The sequence below is a fragment of the Cervus canadensis genome, chromosome 2, assembly GCF_019320065.1.
Source record: "Cervus canadensis isolate Bull #8, Minnesota chromosome 2, ASM1932006v1, whole genome shotgun sequence".
Classification (NCBI taxonomy): Eukaryota; Metazoa; Chordata; class Mammalia; order Artiodactyla; family Cervidae; genus Cervus; species Cervus canadensis.
Window position 1 is genome coordinate 43,697,363 of NC_057387.1, and position 20,721 is coordinate 43,718,083.

Below are 20,721 nucleotides of genomic sequence, written 5' to 3' on the forward strand. Positions count from 1 at the left end.
GTATCAGCTTCAGCATCAGTCCTTCAATGAATATTCAGGACTGATTTCCTTTAGGATGGACTGGCTGGATCTCCTTGCAGTCCAAGGAACTCTCAAGAGTCTTCTCCAACACCATGCTTCAAAAGCATCAATTCTTTGGCGCTCAGCTTTCTTTAAGGTCCAACTCTCACATCCATACATGACTAGCTGGACCTTTGTTGGCAAAGTAATGTCTCTGGTTTTTAATCTGCTGTCTAGGTTTGTCACAGCTTTTCTTCCAAGAAGCAACCATCTTTTAATTTCATGGCTGCAGTCACCATCTGCAGTCATTTTGGAGCCCAAGAAAATAAAGTCTCTCCCTGTTTCCATTGTTTCCCCTTCTATTTGCTATGAAGTGATGGGATTGGATGCCATGATTTAGTTTTTGAATGCTTAGGTTTTTTTTTAAATTAATTAATTTATTTTAATTTGAGGCTAATTACTTTACAATATTGTAGTGGTTTGTGCCATACATTGACATGAAGCAGCCATGGGTATACATGTGTTCCCCATCCCAAACCCCCCTCCCTCCCCATCCCATCCCTCTGAGTCATCCCAGTGCACCAGCCCTGAGCACCCTGTCTCATGCATCAAACCTGGACTGGTGATCTATTTCACATATGATAATATATATGTTTCAATGCTATTCTCTCAAATCATCCCACCTTGCCTTCTCCCACTGAGTTCAAAAGTCTGTTCTTTACATCTGTGTCTCTTTTGCTGTCTCACATATAGGGTTATTGTTACCATCTTTCTAAATTCCATATGTATGTGTTAATATACTGTATTGGGGTTTTCTTTCTGACTTACTTCATTCTGTATGATAGGCTCCAGGTTCATCCACCTCATTAGAACTGATTCAAATGCATTCTTTTTAATAGGTGAGTAATATTCCATTGTGTATATGTACCACAGCTTTCTTATCCATTCATCTGACGATGGACATCTAGGTTGCTTCCATGTTCTGGCTATTTTAAACAGTGTGGCGATGAACATTGGGGTACATGTGTCTCTTTCAATTCTGATTTCCTCCATGTGTATGCCCAGCAGTGGGATTGATGGGTTATATGGCAGTTCTATTTCCAGTTTTTTAGGGAATTCCCACACTGTTCTCCATAGTGGCTATAATAGTTTGCATTCCCACCAACAGTGTAAGAGGGTTCCCTTTTCTCCACACCCCTTCTAGCATTTATTGTTTGCAGACTTTGGATAGCAGCCATTCTGACCTGTGTGAGATGGTACCTCATTGTGGTTTTGATTTGCATTTCTCTGATAATGAGTGGTGTTGAGCATCTTTTCATGTGTTTGTTAGCCATCTATATGTCTTCTTTGGATAACTGTCTGTTTAGTTCTTTGCCCCATTTTTGATTGGGTCATTTATTTTTCTGGAATTGAGCTGCATGAGCTGCCTGTATATTTTTGAGACTAATTCTTTGTCAGTTGCTTCGTTTGCTATTATTTTCTCCCCTTCTGAAGGCTGTCTTTTCACCTTGCTTCATTGTGCAAAAGCTTTTAAGTTTAATCAGGTCCCATTTGTTTATTTCTGCTTTTATTTCCAATACTCTGGGAGGTGGGTCATAGAGGATCTTGCTGTGATTTATGTCAGAGAGTGTTTTGCCTATGTTTTCCTCTAGGAGTTTTATAGTTTCCAGTCTTACATTTAGATCTTTATTCTATTTTGAGTTTATTTTTGTGTATGGTGTTAGAAAGTGTTCTAGTTTCATTCTTTTACAAGTAGTTGACCAGTTTTCCCAGCACCACTTGTTAAAGAGATTGTCTTTTCTCCATTGTATATCCTTGCCTCCTTTGTCAAAGATAAGGTGTCCAAAATTACAAGTAGTTGACCAGTTTTCCCAGCACCACTTGTTAAAGAGATTGTCTTTTCTCCATTGTATATCCTTGCCTCCTTTGTCAAAGATAAGGTGTCCAAAAAATGTGGAACGCTTCACGAATTTGCATGTCATCCTTGTTCAGGGGCCTTGCCAATCTTCTCTGTATCGTCCCAATTTTAGTGTATGTGCTGCCAAAGCAAGCACTGAATGTTCAGTTTTAAGCCAGCTTTTTGACTGTCCTCTTTCAGTTTCAAGGGGCTCTTTAGTTCCTTTTTACTTTCTTCCATAGGGTGGTGTCATCTGCATATCTGAGGTTATTGATATTTCTCCTGGCAAACTTGATTCCAGCTTGTGCTTCATCCATCCTGGCATTTCACTTGATGTACTCTGCGTGGAAGTTAAATAAGCAGGGTGACAATATATAGCCTCGATGTACTCCTTTCCTAATTTGGAACCAGTCTGTTCCATGTCTGTTTCTAACTGTTGCTTCTTGACCTTCCTGCAGATTTCTCAGGAGGCAGGTCAAGTGGTCTGGTATTCCCATCTCTTTCAGAATTTTCCACAGTTTATTGCGATCCACACAGTCAAAGGGTTTAGCATAGTCAATAAAGCAATAGTGGATGTTCTTCTACAACTCTCTTGCTTTTTTGATGATCCAACAGATGTTGGCAATTTGATCTCTGGTTCCTCTGCCTTTTCTAAACCTAACTTGGACAGCTGGAAATTCTAGGTTCATGTATTGTTAAAGCCTGGCTTGGAGAATTTTGAGCATTACTTTGCTAGCGTGTGAGATGAGTGCAATTGTGTGGTAGTTTGAGCATTCTTTGGGATTGCCTTTCTTTGGGATTGGAATGAAAACTGACCTTTTCCAGTCCTGTGGCCACTGCTGAGTTTTCCAAATTTGCTGGCATATTGAGTGCAGCACTTTCACAGCATCATCTTTCAGGATTTGAAATAGCTCAACTGGAATTTCATCGCCTCCAGTAGCTTTGTTCATAGGGATGCTTCCTAAGACCCACTTGACTTCAGACTAGAGGATGTCTGGCTCTAGGTGAGTGATCACACCATCATGGTTATCTGAGTCATGAAGATTTTTTTTTTTTGGTATAGTTCTGTGTAATTTTGCCACCTCTTCTTAGTATCTTCAGCTTCTGTTAGGTCCCTACCATTTCTGTCCTTTATTGTGCCCATCTTTGCATGAAATGTTCCCTGGTATCTCTAATTTTCTTGAAGAGATCTCTAGTCTTTCTCATTCTATTGTTTTCCTCTGTTTCTTTGCACTGATCACTAAAGAAGGCTTCCTTATTTCTCCTTGCTAGTCTTTGGACTCTGAATTCAGATGGGTATATCTTTCCTTTTCTCCTTTGCCTTTAACGTCTCTTCTTTTCTCACCTATTTGTAATTCCTCCTCAGACAACCATTTTGACTTTTTGCATTTCTTTTTTCTTGGTGATGGTCCTCTTGTACACTGTCACAAACCTCTGTCCGTAGTTCTTCAGGCACTCTATCAGAGCTAATCCCTTGAATCTATTTGTTACTTTCACTGTATCGTAAGGAATTTGATTAGAAGTGTAGTCAATGGAATTTTCTGTGTTTACAAAAATTTATATGATTTGTCTTTAGTTTTTTATTTTCCTGCTTTTAGAGTTTAAATAATATGCTGTAGGCAGCTAATTTTGGTGACTGTGTTCAAGATATTATATCTGAACATTGTATCCTTTGGCTTCTAGGCTAATTTTTTTCAAAATATTCTAATAATGATCAGACTATCATCACATTAGTTCATTTCCAGGCAGTGCTATTGCCTGAAACCCTGGTCCACCTTAAGATATGAATTAAATTAAGAAGATTAAACATTTATATTCTTATCTGTTTTTCTCTCATATTCATTAATTTCCTGAAATTTCTCCATATTCTTCATGTGAGATGTCATCATTGACTCTTAGACATTAAACTCCCAAGGACTGAAATAGTGTCTAAGTCACTCTATACAAAACCTAGTGGGAAGTAATAGTGGACTGGACAACATCTTTTTGTTTGTTTGTTTGTTTGTTTGGACAACATCTTTAATGGAGCAATTTTGATCTTACCTGGAGTCTCTTTATCTAATATATAATGTTGCAAATGCTATTTAGTGACAGAAAGATTTTAGACTGGTAATGATTGTAGATGTTGAATACATGTTATCTATTTTGACTCATGTTAGTGATATCTTTAGGTTATTTCTAATTGTTTTCCTTTATCTATCTGGTATTTTTATTGATAAGATTAATCTTAGTGATCTCTGTAGGTAGTTTAGTATAAAAAATGCTTTGTAAAGGATTACATGATCTGTAAGTATTATTGCTGGGTATGTTATAAAGCAGATAAGGAGTTTTGTTAAATTGCATTTGAAACCAGCCATGTGTGGCATATATTGTATAAGAAGGTCTACAACATATATGGTTTTTTTATTGTATCAGAAACTTTCTCAAATTCTCACTGTGACTATCACTATGGAAACTACTGCAGAAATGAAATTATGATACCCACAGTCTTGACTTTGGAGAACATCAGACCTGGATAAGAGTCCTCAATCTGGCTTTCCAGTCCACAACCTGGAGGCAAGCCCTGACTTTACCATACACTATTATGATTTTAGAAGAGAAAATTGGGAATCACAGGCCTTTGAGAAATGTCTCTTAACTTTGTTTAAAATTGGGGTATAGTTGCCTTACAATATTATGTTAGTTTCTGCTGTACAATGAAGTGAATCAGCTACATGTATACATACATCCTCTCTCTCTTGGGCCTCCCCCTCCCCCATCTCACCCTTCTAGGTCACCACGAAGCATGGAGCTGAGCTCCCCGTGCTGTATATCAGGTTCCCACTGGCTGTCTGTCTTACACATGGAAGGGTATATATGTCAGTCCCAATCTCCCAATTCATCACAGTTCCCCTTCCCCACCCCATGTCCATATGTCCATTCTCTAAGTCTGTGTGTCTATTCCTACTCTGCACATCGGTTCCTCTGTGCCATTTTTCTAGATTCCATATGTATGCATGAATATGTGATATTTGTTTTTCTCTTTATGAGTTACTTCACTCTGTAGAGAGACTTTTGGTTCATCCACATCTCTACAAATGACCCAGTTTCATTCCTTTTATGTCTGTTAGCTTAATGATCACCAGGATCACAGAAATAGACAATAAAATATTTCACACCTAAATCAGAGAAGAAAATTTTGTGCCTTGCTATCTTTAAAATGAGAATAAAAAGTTTCTACCGCATCAGATTCTCATAAAGCCATAGTGAATTAATATTTATGTCTACCTCACTGAGTGGTTATGAAAATTAAATGGGTTAGTATTTATAAAACACATAGGCTACAACTGACATATGGCAACTCCTACGTATTTACTAGATAAACTGAAACAAATATAAATATCTTTTACTGTAAACATATATTATTTACATAAGTTTGAAAGGAAGTTATTAAAATTATTTTCCCATCATTAAAAAAAATGACTGGTACATTTCCAAAATTCTGGTTGGCTTTTTCAGCCAATTTAAAATTAATTTATTTCCAAGCAGACCTACAACAAAGACAAGGAACGCTACCATTTTCTCAGTAGAGAAGGATTCAGAGAGGCCAGAAAATCAACTGTTAGTGTCCAGTGTGATCATTACTTTCATAAAGGAATCCACAGGGTGCTCTGGCAGATGAAAATGGTAAGAACCAGGGGGCTCCATGAGAGACATTGGAGATGAATTCTGCCGCTCTTTAGGCAAGGGAAGATAGTGTTGGAATACACAGAGGTTGAAAAGTGATGACCTGGTCACAGAAATACAGAGATCTAGAGTCAGTCAGTTGTTGCAGCTGGAGCTGGAGGAATGCAGTCGGCCGGGGCCAAGTTCAAAGGCCACTGTACTCGATGCCAGTTCTCCTTTTAAGCAAGAGCATGTCATAATCAGTTATGGGTTTTAAAAAGATCAGCAGGATTGTGTGTAATACTTAAATTTTTTTTGTGCTGAATGCAGTTTTCTTTTACTTAAAATTTTTTTGTGCTGAATGCGGTTTTCTTTTACTTAGGGTAATCAACATAGATTTAACTATGTAAAAGGAATGAGTATTTAAATTTTAAGTATGTTTTAAAGCTTTTACTTTTAAATAAGGAGAAGTGACATTATTTTTATAAAGTGAAGCTTTTAGACAAATTTTTATGGGCTCTACAATGAAACTGAATGCTAGCACCAATAGGAGGAAAATTCAAGGATGGTGCTTGCTTTCCATATTTGTCTTTTTATCACCTCAAGTATTGCAATAACTGTTTCACTTACAAAGACAAAAATGCTGGACAAAATTATCTTTTACATGAAGTAAGTCCGGTATATTTTTAAATCAATATCTTCCATACATATTTACACAAATGTTCCTTTTTTGTGATCAATATATCCCACATATCTGGGAATTGTATTTTATTTATAGATTATTCTGTTTGACTTTGTTTCTCTTTTACATGTTTATTAGAAATCAGATAAAAATCTGACAACATTACTGTTATTCTTATATTTTTCCTGAAATTACCTGCAAATTCATAAATTATAAAGCTTTTTTAGTTTTGAAATTTGCTGAAAATTTTGCTTTAAAAACATCTATGACTAATATAAATTACTTTTTTTGGTTGGCCTTCCTAAGGGGGCTTCATGGACATTAAGATAAACATATAACAGGTGTTTCAAAGTTTGAAAATATAATGTGCACATCATATGGATATGTTACGAAAAAGAATGTCTTCTTTCTAAGAAGCCTGGAAGGATTCTCAATATAAATCAAAGAGTTTATAACACTACTGGGGAAATAGTCCAGGTGAAGTAAGATTATTGAGTAGTAGGAAAGCTATAATAAAAACTGTCAGTACTGTCACCCTGTTCTCTTTAAGGTCTGTAAAGGATCAAAAGTGTATTGAGCATCATGTAACAGCTGTCTAGAATGTGAGGGGAACCACAGCTGTGCTTAGCAATAAATATGCTGGTTTGAAAAATAATTACATATGGCTTGTTGTAGTTAAATTAATAATAGCAGGTTAAACTGTAGATGTGTTGCAAATCTTGGATTTTTCAAAATGACTACATGCTTAACTAAAGGTGTTGTTGTTGTTGTTAGTTGCTCAATCATGTTCGACTCCTTGTGACCCATGGACCACAGCCTGTCAGACTCCTCCATCCATGGTATTTTCCAGGCAAGAATACTGGAGCGGGTTGCCATTTCCTTCTCCAGACTAAGCATGTGATTGATCTTTATTATGAGTGTATGTGATCGCATGTATATTCAATCAGTTCAGTTCAGTTCAGTTGCTCAGTCATGTCTCTTTGCGACCCCATGGACTGCAGCACACCAGGCTTCCCTGTCCATCACCTTATTCAAATTTAAATGGTATATAAATCATATATATTTTCTTAATTGTTAACAGATATCTAAGGAAATATTTTATTTGTTCGTAGGTAGCATATTTTGTTAGGGCAAATTGCTACTCTACCCTGGAGGGTAAGAAATACTCTGTCACCATCTCTTCAGGTGATAGCAATGGAAAAGGGAAAGGGAGAAATATGCCTTACACAGGCATTGATAAATACAGAAGTACTGACAGGTAATATGTGGTTCAGCAAGAAAGGAAAGCCTCTTTCACAAAGATTCTCATATTTACTCATTGCTTTCATTACTTGCTCAAGTATACATTCATACAAAGATAGACTTTTAGTTAGGATATATCCATTTTTCAAAAGCTCAAACCTCACAGTATATTGAATTGCCCAACCTATCATCTTTAATTTAACTTATTTTGGGGAGGAGAGTATGTTTGCCTCATACTATTAGCATAAAGAAACAACAAGAAGCCTCAAGAGGAAAGGATTCTGTATAAATAACACTGGATCGCTGATGAGATTGACATGCATTTTAGCAGTTTGATCCCTGAAGAAATGCAGTAACAGGAATTTTCCATAAGCATCTGTGAGCAACTGTACATGTGCCAGCTTCAAGCATAGATACGGAGAACCAATGATGGGTTATTCTCTCTGCCCTGGTTGAACCCATAGTCTGTTTTTTTTTTTTTTAATGAATGATATTAGGCAGTAGATGTTCTTTTCCCCTCATTCCATCCCCTCATTCCTCTCATTTATTCCTGCCATATTACTGGGCAGGTTAAATGCACCTTGTATAGTAGCTGCTATGTGGAATATGGAGAACCACATATGCATCTGAAACTTGATCTCAGTATTAAGCTCTGGTAGACTCATTGGTCCATGGTAAAATCCTACTTATTCTGCAGTCTCCATCATAAGTATCTGTTTGAGAAGGCTCTCTGATTTTCCTGAAATGTAAATACTGTTTGCTTCTTCTGAAATCTCATAAGGAGAATATGAAGATTTAAAGCATATGTTCATGTTGGTCAGAAATCCACTTTAATATATTTAAATATATGTTTAAATATATATGTTTAATATATGTAAATAACTATAAAACATACTATGATTCTTCACTGACCCCTTTCACATTAAAGGAGAGAAAGCAATACATAACTTTTCAGAGAATTTTGAGAATTATTGAGAATGACTGTTAAATAGCTAAAGGAGTACATACTATTTGGTGTAAGTGTGTAATATTTTAACATTCTCACAACAAACCTCTGAGGTATAAATTATTATCTCCATTTGCATATGAGAAAACGGATCCTCAGAGAGGTTAGGTCATTTACCTAACGTCTTAACACCAGTAAAGCTAAGTCAAGAATTAAATGTGGACATCAAAACCCAAAACTTGTTCTTTAATCTCTATGCTGTGCTTTCTGGGTTAATAACTTAAAGGCTTTGTACAAACAAGCAGATCTGATCACTTAGTAATTAATATTTGTGTACATGTAAGTCTAGGTGTATGCACACACACTATGTGTCATACATGTATGCTTTGTATTATCTGACTTGTTTGTGCTGGCTATATCTCATATAAATAAAGTAACCCAGACCACCTGACCTGCCACTTGAGAAACCTGTATGCAGGTAAGGAAGCAACAGTTAGAACTGGACATGGAACAACAGACTGGTTCCAAATAGGAAAAGGAGTACATCAAGGCTGTATATTGTCACCCTGCTTATTTAACTTATATGCAGAGTACATCATGAGAAACGCTGGGCTGGAGGAAGCACAAGCTGGAATCAAGATTGCCGGGAGAAATAATAACCTCAAATATGCAGATGACACCACCCTTATGGCAGAAAGTGAAGTAGAACTAAAGAGCCTCTTAATGAAAGTGAAAGAGGAGAGTGAAGAAGTTGGCTTAAAGCTCAACATTCAGAAAACTAAGATCATGTCATCTGGTCCCATCACTTCATGGCAAATAGATGGGGAAACAGTGGAAACAGTGGCTGACTTTATTTTTCTGGGCTCCAAAATCACTGCAGATAGTGATTGCATCCAAGAAATTAAAAGACGCTTACTCCTTGGAAGGAAAGTTATAAATATTAAAGCATATTGAAAAGCATATTGAAAACCAGAGACATTACCTTGTCAACAAAGGTCCATCTAGTCAAGGCTATGGTTTTTCCAGTAGTCATGTATGGATGTAAGAGTTGAACTATAAGGAAAACTGAGCACTGAAGAATTGATGCTTTTGAAACTGTGGTGTTGGAGAAGACTCTTGAGAATCCCTTGAATTGCAAAGAGATCCAACCAGTCCATTCTCAAGGAGATTAGTCCTGGGTATTCATTGGAAGGACTGATGTTGAAGCTGAAACTCCGATACTTTGGCCACCTGATGCGAAGAACTGACTCATTTGAAAAGACCCTGATGCTGGGAAAGATTGAGGGCAGGAGGAGAAGGGGACGACAGAGGATGAGATGGTTGGATGGCATCACCGACTCAATGGACATGAGTTTGGGTAAACTCTGAGAGTTGATGCTGGACAGGGAGGCCTGGCATGCTGCAGTCCATGGGTTTGCAAAGAGTTGGACACGACTGAGCAACTGAACTGAACTGAACCGTATCCAGGTACATGACTTATCATTATCTCATTACTGCAAGGTGGAGGAAGCTCTCTATCTTCTTCTTGAATCTCGCCATCTTCTTCAATCACTTTGAATACTCTCAATCCCTACCATCTTTAAGTTGAATAAAGAATGGTTTCCAAGAGGGTTTTGCCAAGGACACCAGCCCTCCAGGACGTCAAGAAGCACTTTTATCTGTAGTATTCTCTGGTTTTTCGATCAAAGTATACATCTATTATAGCTGCAAGTGGCAAGGATCAAATTATATCATAGATTTTAGGGCCTAGATATCCCCTGGGCAGAGAAACATTTAATAAATACTCTGTTTTGTTCTCTATTCGTTGACTTAAGTGCTTTTGTGTTACTGACCTATTTTTAAAAACTTGTGAATGTGTAATATCACTTCTGATAGTTGTCATATAATAGCCTCCTTTATTCCATTTCAGCAATTCAGTTTGTGAGTTATGACATTGTACTCTGAATAACTTTGTAGCAGAGGGAGATTAGAAAGAGGGTCATTGTTCCTTCACTACTGTAACCTGCATTTGGCAAATAAACATAATTTCTTTAGATTTTGGGGTGTGTATGGTAAGTCAGTTCGGTTATGTCCAACTGTTTGTGACCCTATGGACTGTAACCCTCCAGGCTCATCTGTCCATGTGATTCTCCAGGTGAGAGTATTGGAGTGGGTTGCCATGCCCTCCTGCAGGGCATCTTCCCAACCAGGGAGCAAACCTGCATCTCTTTTACCTCCTTCATTGGCAGGCAGGTTCTTTACCACTCCTGCCATACCTTTAGATTTTGGTATTGGTATTTAAATCTTGGCTTGTTATTTAGTACTTCAATCTCTAGTGCCTTTAAACCCCAGTAGATTCTGAAAACTTTAAGGACTGACTCCACTTCCTTTAATGATGCTTAGTTCTCTTTTCCTACCTAATTAGTGCTGTCTTATGTGTATATGCATGATGTGTGTTTATTTTCTTATAGTGACTTTTCCTGTAGCTTATAATGTACATCGATTCCACCACATTCTTCTTATTCCACTTCTGTACAGCAAAAACAGAAACTTAAAGTCTGTTTTGCTCATGTAAGAAAGAGAAAAATCTAAGTTTAAGAACAATATTCGAAGATACTCATGATGATGGTCTCTTTGTGTAGTAAAATACAACAATATGTTTAAAATTTTCCAGGTGGTACTATGTACTAAGTTCTTACGGAAGTGTCTTATTTGCTTGCAGGATAAGATGCGTGCAAATTAATGGCTTCTTATGCTGTTGAGGTTTTTGTAGCATACGAAGATTTTTAGAAAACTACCTTTCCAGTAGATATGTCTGTATCAAAGCTGTTTAATGTTGTAATAGAATTAGCCTTCAAAATTGTATAATATCATAAAACTCTAATGTTTTCATCTTGACTTGAGAACTCTCTTGAGGAGATGGTTAAGACTACCTTCTGCTTTTTTTTTTTTTCCTTAAACTAAAATTGGACTCCAGGAAAAAGGATACTATAGCTTTCTCTAGCTGAGACTTCTTAACTGCTTTTTTTCTGTCTTCAAATTACTGTGGCAAAAAGGCACTGATAATGCCAAAGGATAAGGTCAATAAAACATCACCTTTTAAAATTTTAACCTGCCTTCATACATGAATGGACTAATCCTGAGTAAAAGATGGTAAATATGTTCTAGTATTTCCTTCAACTGCCTTAGCCACTTGTATCATTATGCCTCTGGGAGATTTCTGGAACCTCAGTATTTTCATCTATGAAGCAGAAATAAAAGTAGTCTTATTAATATTTAAGAATCAGTTACATATGAAGATTAAAAATGAATATTATTTTTTTAATTTTAAGTTCCTTCATGTAATTCAAATTATGCAGAAAATGTAAAACATACTGTTTTTAAGCCATTAGTATTAGAAAACCAATAGTCTTCTGTGTCAGACTATAGAAAGATTATAGAAAACTTTGTGTCTATATTATATTTCTATATTCATGATCATCCAACAAAATGTTTTGAGCATCAATTGTGTGAATTGTGTACTATTCTAAATTTTGCTTCTTTTGAACTGTCTTGAAACATCCACATGTGAATGGAAATTTCTAGTGGATAAATAGCTTTACTTAAAGATATTTTTGTTGTTAACCTATACAATATTAAAAGCCTTAAATCATGAACACCAATGATGTGGTTAAAAAGGCAGAATGGTGCACAGGATGAAAATTTCAGTTACTGTAAATATTTTTGCCATAGCTTTCCAAACCAGTGGAGTGTAGAAACTGGGCCAAGATGCATATTGCTAATTGCTAAGTTGCTTCACTTTTGTCTAACTCTTTGTGACCCAATGGACTATAGCCCTCCAGCTTCATCTGTCCATGGGATTTCCCAGGCAAGAATCCTGGGGTGGGTTGCCATATCCTTCTCCATCTTCCTGACTCAGGAATTGAGCCTATCTCTTACATCTCCTGCATTGGCAGGTGGCTTCTTTACCACTAGCGCCACCTGGGAAGCATATTAGGGGTATTAAAAGTTAGTTTCAAATATGCATGTGTTAATAAGAACTTGTTGTGTAATCAGAGAAACAGAGAAGTATAAGAATGGCTGTTAATGAAATATTGAGAAAGCAGAAAGAATTACTTTGAGCTGAGATGGCCCTTGAGTGTTCGATGTATCATAACATTGGATTGATGTCATGTTTTAAGGATGCCAACTGTCCTTTTTGGGGTCCTTTTATTATGACCATATCTGGGTACCAGATGTATCACTGGGTACCAGTGATACAAGCTGTGAAACTCAGACATAGGTATGACACTTTTAACCTTCATTTCTTGATTCATACTCCTTCCATTCAGTCTGATACTCCATTTTGCCTGGTTTCAGTAGAAATTATTGTGAAGCTAGGGAAGGATATTAGACTGTAGATTTGCCTACACTGGTATTACAGGGTAGAGAAATTACATTGTGTACCCATTGCTGCATTTGAATTAGTTAGACCTTCCAGATAAAGCTGCTGAACATCAAAGATCTTAGGAAAACCAACATCAATATTAAAATAATTTTTAATGTGAATACTAACTTCCTTGTTAGATTATATATCCATTAATATGAATTATACGTAATCTGATGAAGCAATGCTGGCTTGATTGAGCCAATGTATAGCAAATAAAACCCAAAGAGTGCAATGTGAGCTTTAAAATCTGTCAAATATATTTGTGTGATTTTTTTTTTTTACTGGCAAAGAAATTATTTAGACTCAAAGATTAGAAAATTCTTTAATAAGCCTAGGTTACTATTCCAACTGTTATGGATGCTTAACAATAAAAGAAGCAGGTGTCTGTTCTTAAATGTGTGAAGGATGAAATGCTGCTGCTTCTGTTACTCACTATAATTTTTTGGTTTTTGGTATCATAATATAGAATAAAACTCTCCAGCCTCATTGATATTTGGGGAAAGAAATCACAGCTCTCTTTCCCTAGAGAAAGATACTGAATAAATATATCTTTAATAGTTTTTGTCCCTTAAATAGTGGTACTAAATTTTTCATACATTTTTTATGGTGATGTTGAATCATGAAGGATTAACATTATTAGAGATTCTATATTTTGCTTTTTAATGAAATCTATTGTCATGTTCTCTATTAAATATGAAAATGAAAGAAGTTCATCACTAGGAAAAAATCTAAGATGTTTTATTGTTTTAAAATAACTTAATATACTCCTTGTAAATGTAATTATTTGGGGATTAAAAATATTACATGAATGTTTATCTGAATTAAATTTTGCCTCTTACAATGCATTTCAAAATAAACTGCACTATAAATGGATAACTTTGAAACATAAAAGGGGAATTAAATGACTGAAGATAAAAACAAGCGTAATTTAAATGTTAACTTCTAACGAAAAATTTATGTAGAACTGTGGTTTACAATAATTGTTGACATATTCCCCTAAGTACTGTGTCTGTGGTTTTTCATGGTATCAATCATTTAAAGCAATTTAGGTAATACCATTCTGACATGCATTTCTACTATTTTATTTACACCATTTGCCTACATCAGTGCGATGCAGTACCTTTCTGATTTGGTACAGTAAATGCACTCTGTAATATCTATTATGGTTTGGTCAAAGGATAATTTATTGTCAAATAGAAAAATAGGTCAACACTAATGTCACTTGATGATCAACCCCCCCCAAGTGTAATAAAGCATCTCACCAGTATGCATTCCCCTGCAGTGGCTGATGTTTTATTAGGACTACCTGGCTATAGCAGTGGTGTAATTACTGAGCTGTCAGAGTGATAAGTGGGATTAATGGCAGCCTGGTGCACTTTCGTCTGCAGAGCGCTTAGAGAATTGCAAGATGGTATTATTATCAGAGTCTGCCCATTCTGGCATATTCATGGCACCAAAGAAAAAAAGAATGCTACAATTCAGGTTTGCGTTGCCCTGCCTCATTAACATCTGACATTTCCAACAGCTGTTATTTGTGAACTAGCTCAATAATAAAAGGAGAGTTATTTGGTAAAGAGGCTTAATAACCACAACTAAAAATCCTTACGTTGTCAGTGCTGTTAAGTGAATCTGTTTATGTTGAATTTAAGATTTCTCTGGAAGAGCTGAAAAATACACCTTGCATTAATTTGGCTCATTCATACCTGCTGACATTATAACTTTATTTCTTAATTGCCTTATATTCAAGTTGGGTGTCATAAAAAAGAAAAGCCCAAAACTTGTGCCTTAATAGGGATAGCCAGAACCCTCTATCTGTCTGTCTGTATCTTTATCTATCATAAGTATTTCTGTTGCTTTGTTCTTGTGGAACTGCAGATGTTTAAAAAACTGTCAAAATGACTTTTACAAGTCAGAAGATATTTTTTATTGCATATTATTTTATAGCTTTTTATTTTAGCTACTTTATTTTACCTCATAATAGGAAATCCTTTCAAACACTATTAATGTACAACATGTTTATCCATGTGAAGTTAACACATATAGGTATCACCTATATGTTATATTTCATATATTTCATATTATATTTTTGGATTGTTGTGCTACCAACATTACCTATATATTTCATATTATATTTTTGGATTGTTGTGCTACTGATCAAATTCTTTTTAAACTCAGTGACAATGTCTTAGGGGAAAAAAATCTTAAGTATTAGACGATAGGAATTCAACTCAATGATAGCTGTCAATCTAACAATGGCATTTAGAGAAATGATAGGGGAGAGGTTTAATGACTGCATTTCAGAGAGGACAATTGATTATGAAAAGCCTTCGGTCTTCATTGTGTAAAATTTAATTTAGAGAGAAGGCTAAGGGCACAAACCAGAGAAAAGAGATCAGATTTAAAAACAAGATATTAATTAGGTACTGAGAAATTGGTCCAGACAATGAAGAGGACTCTCTGATTGACAAAGAAAGACAAGGAGACTGGTATTGTTTTCTCAAAGGAAATGAACCAATGTCTTTACACATGGAAGTGGATAGAAAATGAGCTTGCTCGTCACCTTTGTCACTGAGCAATGTGGGACTCATTCTGAGTGAAATTCTCAGAGAATCCTCGTCTTCTGACAAATGTGACAATGATATATCTTAAATTTTAGGTCGCCAGCCTAATTCCTCTCTAGTCTCACTCTCACTTTATGCCAGACCAGATTCCATTATTCTACCTACCGCGTCATGTTCTTTTCTCTCTAGTCCTTGGCACATACTGTTTTTAATGTTTTGGTCATTTTCTCGAGTGATCTTCTGCTCTAAATCCCACCCTCCTTCACTTGCCTAATGCCCTCTCATTCTTCAAGCATCCCTTTTATACATTATTTCTCTCAATAAGCTTTGCCTGACTCTCCCTCCTGGACTGCTGTTCCTCTTATATGCTCTACTAGCTTGCTGTTTCTACCCAGATTCACACTGACCACAATGACACTACAAGTGTCTTTTATATGTGTGAACTTCCTCCAAACTGCAAGGTCCGTGAGAGCAGGGCCATGGTTGTCCTTTTCATCATTTTTACAACCTCATATCCCAGACTCTAACATGTAACAAGGGTTCATTAAATATTTATCAAATGAATACACAATAAGTATAAGAATGTAGAAATTAAAGACCATTCTAGCCAATGGTTTCAGTCCTAAAGTAGTAATTATAGAACTGTGATTCTCTCTGTGTGGCTCCAATCATGTTTACCAGAATCACCATAAAGGGCAGTCACTGGGAGTGGGGGAGTGGCAGCAAAACGCAGATTCCCAGGACATTAACTAGAATTCGCCTGCCAATGTAGGAGACGTGGGTTCAGTCTCTGAACTAGGAAGATCCCCTGGAGAAAGAAATGGCAACCCACTCCAGTATTCTTTTCTAGAGAACCCTGTGGACTCAGGAGCCTTGGCAGGCTACAGTCTATGGGGTTGCAAAGACTTAGAAACAACTGAGCGACTAAACAACAAGGGCCAATAACTCAAACTCAAGAGGGGCTTCTTTGTGGAAGTTATGACCTTTATCAGGCTTCCCAAGTGGTTCTTAGGCACATTAAAGTCTGAACCTGTGTCTGGTCATTTCTCCAGGAAGCAAACTCTGATATGAAATTAGTATATGGAAAGTTTATTAGAAGATATGCATCTATTGAAGAGTGATGGAATCAAGATTGGACAGACATAGCCCCGGTAAAGGCTGCAGTGCATCCCTGAAGACTAGTTACCCAAGTAGGGCAAGGAGAATGGGTCTTTACTTCCTGTCAGCGGCCTGTGATTGGAAACTCGCTGCCCCTGGGAAGGGGGCATGACCTTGGTTCAGCCTATTTTCTTCACCCGAGGGCACAGCAGCTGGGGGAATAAATGTTTCAGTCTGGAAGGCAGGGGATCCCATCTGTGCATTGCAGTATCTACTACAAAGCCCAATTGCTGTGTATATAGTGTGTATGTTAAAGAAAAAAAATTGGAGAAAGGGAGGGATGATCAGAGAGGAAGAAGAGTCAGGGAAGAGAGGTGGGAGGATAAGTGGAAGGGATAAATGGAGGAAGAAAAGAATTTACAAGTGGTGAAAGGAGATCTTTTTCTTTGCATTTGTGTAATAACTACTGTCTAAAAGACATACAAAACTATTATCATAAAAGATTCTATTCTCAGGACTTCCCTGGTGGTCCAGTAGTCAAGACAATGCACTCCCACAGTAGGGAACACAGGTTAGACCCCAGATCAGGGAACTAAGATCCTGCAGTATGTAAATAAATTAAACAAACAAACAGCAACAAAAAAAAGACTCTATTCTCTAAGCATTATCAGTGCAATGAGAGAGCCAAAAAATACTGATTTAGGAAATGGATGAATCATGTATCTTAAGTATGATATTCTTAAACTCTAGGAGGAACACCATGAGAAAGGGTAGCTATTTACCTGAATGGTGCTATATTATACACCTTAGGAAGTATGCAAAAAGTGAAACACAAGTACTCTTTGTTTATTGCTTAAATAATTTTTGTTCCTAAAAATAAGATAGTTTTATTTGCTCTTACTGGACACTAACTCTGAATGTGTTTAGGGTAGAGAATATATAGAATGTTACTCGACATTTTCTTTAATTCAGTTATTTTATTCCCTAGGTGCCTGAAATGTGCAGATGCCCCCTGTCAGAAGAGCTGTCCAACAAATCTAGATATCAAATCTTTCATCACAAGTATCTCAAACAAGGTAAATTTGGATTTAGCTCTGCAAATGAAAATTAATAGCAGCCTTTGATCTTGTTCTCTATTATTACCATGATTAAAGCATAAAGCTTGTCTTAGTAAATTAGGTTAAAGTATTAAAAGTATGATTTCTGTAGGCATGTGAGAATGTGACACACTTTATTAATTAGTCTCTTCCTAGTTGTGATAATGATTATTGTGAAATCCATTTTCATTGTTTGTTATCTTAAAAATTAGTTTGTGGTGAATTGAATCATTTTTTAATACAAAGCATTCACTGGATAGATTGAGTCTAGCTTAAGCATGCTAAATGCTTACAGATAGGGACTGTCATTGATTATCAAAACACATTTCAAGTTTGATATCTTTGTTTTAAAATGTACTTTAATATTAACTCTAGGGCACTGAAACAAATCAAAGGAAGTTGTCTAAGACTTAGAATAATTCATAGAGACTGATAGTGTTTTAACAAAACCCCCACAACAACTAAAAAATAGAAAACAGACTTTTATGGACATTAGTAGAAAAAAAGGAATTTTGATCTTTATGTTTTTTAAAATCAATGTAAGGCTAAGCCCAGATTTTAGTAAACAAGAGAATGGTTGATTGATTAAATGATCAATAGTATCTTTTGTTTGCAAAAGAAGCATTATGAGCTCTTAGTCAAGGATCCTATCCTTTAACTACTGAGCAACAACTGAAGGCATCTTCCCGTAAGGATGCAGCGATTGCTTCTTTTCACAGGATTTAGTGCTTATATGCTAAAATGCTGCTAAAATCCAGTAAGTGCTCCTTCAACTACCTGGTACCTTTTTACATATGAAGATTGTTTCTCAGTATGTCAGTGATTTTAAAATGTTGTAGGAGAAAAGTTATAAATTTATATAGCTTTAAGATTTAAAAAGAATTAGAGGTTATTACTTAGATATAGGACGTGGTATTAATCTACATGGTCAGATTTGAAGTCCAGTTTGAATTTTTGCATTGAACCCCTGTGAACCTAAGAAAAATGACTTATCTCTTCACTTTCCTTTATGAAAGAAGGATAGCATCTGTCTTACAGGATGGTGGTGTGAACTGAATAATATTTTCATGTGACAGTCTCTGATATGGCAATTATTCAACAAATATTTTGTTGATATGGAGTTATTATTTTTTCTATTAATTCAATATGGTAAATACTATACAAGTGATTTCTATTTTTGTTTCTGGTATTACTTATTGAGCATCTATTATCTACCAAACTCAGTGACAGATACTGGGTGAAAAAGGATCCCTGCTATGACCTTGCCTTCTGGAAATTATAACTCTGAGCAAAACCAGATACATTAAAAAAATAATACAACACAAAAACCCACCGATAATTTACTGTGATTAGTGCTGAAACCATTCAGTTTATGAAGATTATTCAGCATATGAAAAAGCAAGAATGTGGGTTATACATGGCATGTGAAGGGAAATATAGTAAATTCAGTGTGGCTAGAATGGAGCCTTGACTATATAAAGAAGAGTGATGGGAAAGAGACAAGGCAGTTAGATTGATATTAAGTTGTGAAAATGTTTGAATTATATGCTCCATATTTGAGACTTAATTCTATACATAGTAGAAAATCACTAATGCTCTGTATTTGTTTTGTAATTAAGAAGATACAATCTGAAAAGAGATCTCATTTATTAACTGAAATATCTTCAACATTTATCATCACAGAATCTCTGACTTATATATGAAAATAAATAATTTATGTGAAGCATGTATATGAAATCTCATGAGAAAAAGAATAAAATAAAATGTCCAAAATTTGAAGTAGAAAGAGTTTTGGCTAAAATTATACCTAAGGTTGCACTCCTGGCTTTAAGCATGAGGCAATAGAATTGTGATCCATGCTAGCTAAATTTTCCCTAGAGAATCTGTAATTTAGTAGTGATTTTGTGATTCTAATTAGTGTATAGCACAATCATTCAAGCTCTACAAAATTTTATATGAAAAAAAGACAAAATGGGAATAATGATATTCTTTGAAAAACTTATAAAATGTCTAAGTAAGATCAGAATCATCTCTATTTTAGGATAACGTTGTTTCATTAGTTTGTTCATATTTCTTACTACCTGAGGAAGCATTGCACTTTGGTATTTATTTAAATAAATTTCTATATGAAGAGAAGATATTTGGAGATATTTAATTGAAAATGTAATCTTATGCCAGACATTTAAGGAACTCTATTGTAAGTAATATTTTGTTGAAGAATCATTGTAGCAATCATAAAAGGTAAGAGATTCTTGTACTTTAAAGCCTGCAGTTTTTAAGATATTTACCAGCTGTGTACGATTTAGGCTGTCCCACATTGCTCTACCAGTGGACCTCAACTCAGGAGGGGGGTTCTTTCCAGGTTGAGAGGGTAATTGAATCGCCAGACTCAATGAGCCTTGAGCCTTTTTGAGAAAAGCATGTCACTTGTATTGTATTGTGTTAGGTTTCTGTGATTCAGTGGAGTTTAGACCAATACTTCCATTCTTTATTTTTTTACAAACTGGATTACAGCTCTAGTTTCTAAAGGTACACTCAATTCTATTGTACCTCATTGGTCAGTTTTTCTCTGTTTCATTCAGGTTGTTCTTTGCAATTGTATCTCTCAATCGAAAGTACACGTTTCAGATCATCAAACTGAAAATAAGGGTTATATTTTTTGATAGTTTTCTTCTGAAAAAGAAAAAAAACCCACTAATTTATGTAAGAATTCATAAGGTCAATCTATAAATGTAATGAAAAACTGACTTTAAAAAAATGTTCCTTAGTTACACAATGCTTTATTTTCTAATAAAAAATATTTATTTTCTCTTTCAAAATTTTACATTAAGTTGTAAAGCAATGGCTTCGCCACAGACTTGTATATTTTACAGAATCTGTATACATTTTGTATACAATCTGTATAGATTTTACAGAATCTATACAGATTTAGTGGCTTTTATAGCTCAATAAATACATTTAATAATATACATTAGAAAAAAACTGATTCAGTGTCACATAAAAGGCTCTTATCATAGATTCCTATTGAAAGTAACTAGAAATCAGAGGAGCAGCACAATTTAACCAGCATTATTTATTGATTAATATTATTGATGGCAATAGTTTTATTTAGAAATGTTTTCTTGATATATGTGTGTATGTATAT

General features: G+C 35.6%; 1 protein-coding gene and 1 non-coding gene across 3 annotated transcripts in view; one reads left to right on the forward strand and one right to left on the reverse strand.

Moving 5' to 3' along the window:
* Positions 1 to 20,721, forward strand: part of DPYD (dihydropyrimidine dehydrogenase) — an 882,445-nt gene that overhangs the window by 194,093 nt on the left and 667,631 nt on the right. For both annotated transcript variants that reach the window (XM_043460573.1, XM_043460572.1), the window contains exon 4: positions 17,468 to 17,555. In XM_043460573.1, coding sequence (XP_043316508.1) covers positions 17,468 to 17,555 — 88 coding nt within the window. The remainder of the gene's footprint in view (positions 1 to 17,467; positions 17,556 to 20,721) is intronic.
* LOC122437456 lies at positions 1,948 to 2,054 on the reverse strand. The gene has a single exon (XR_006268281.1). It is a non-coding gene; the product is annotated as a U6 spliceosomal RNA (small nuclear RNA).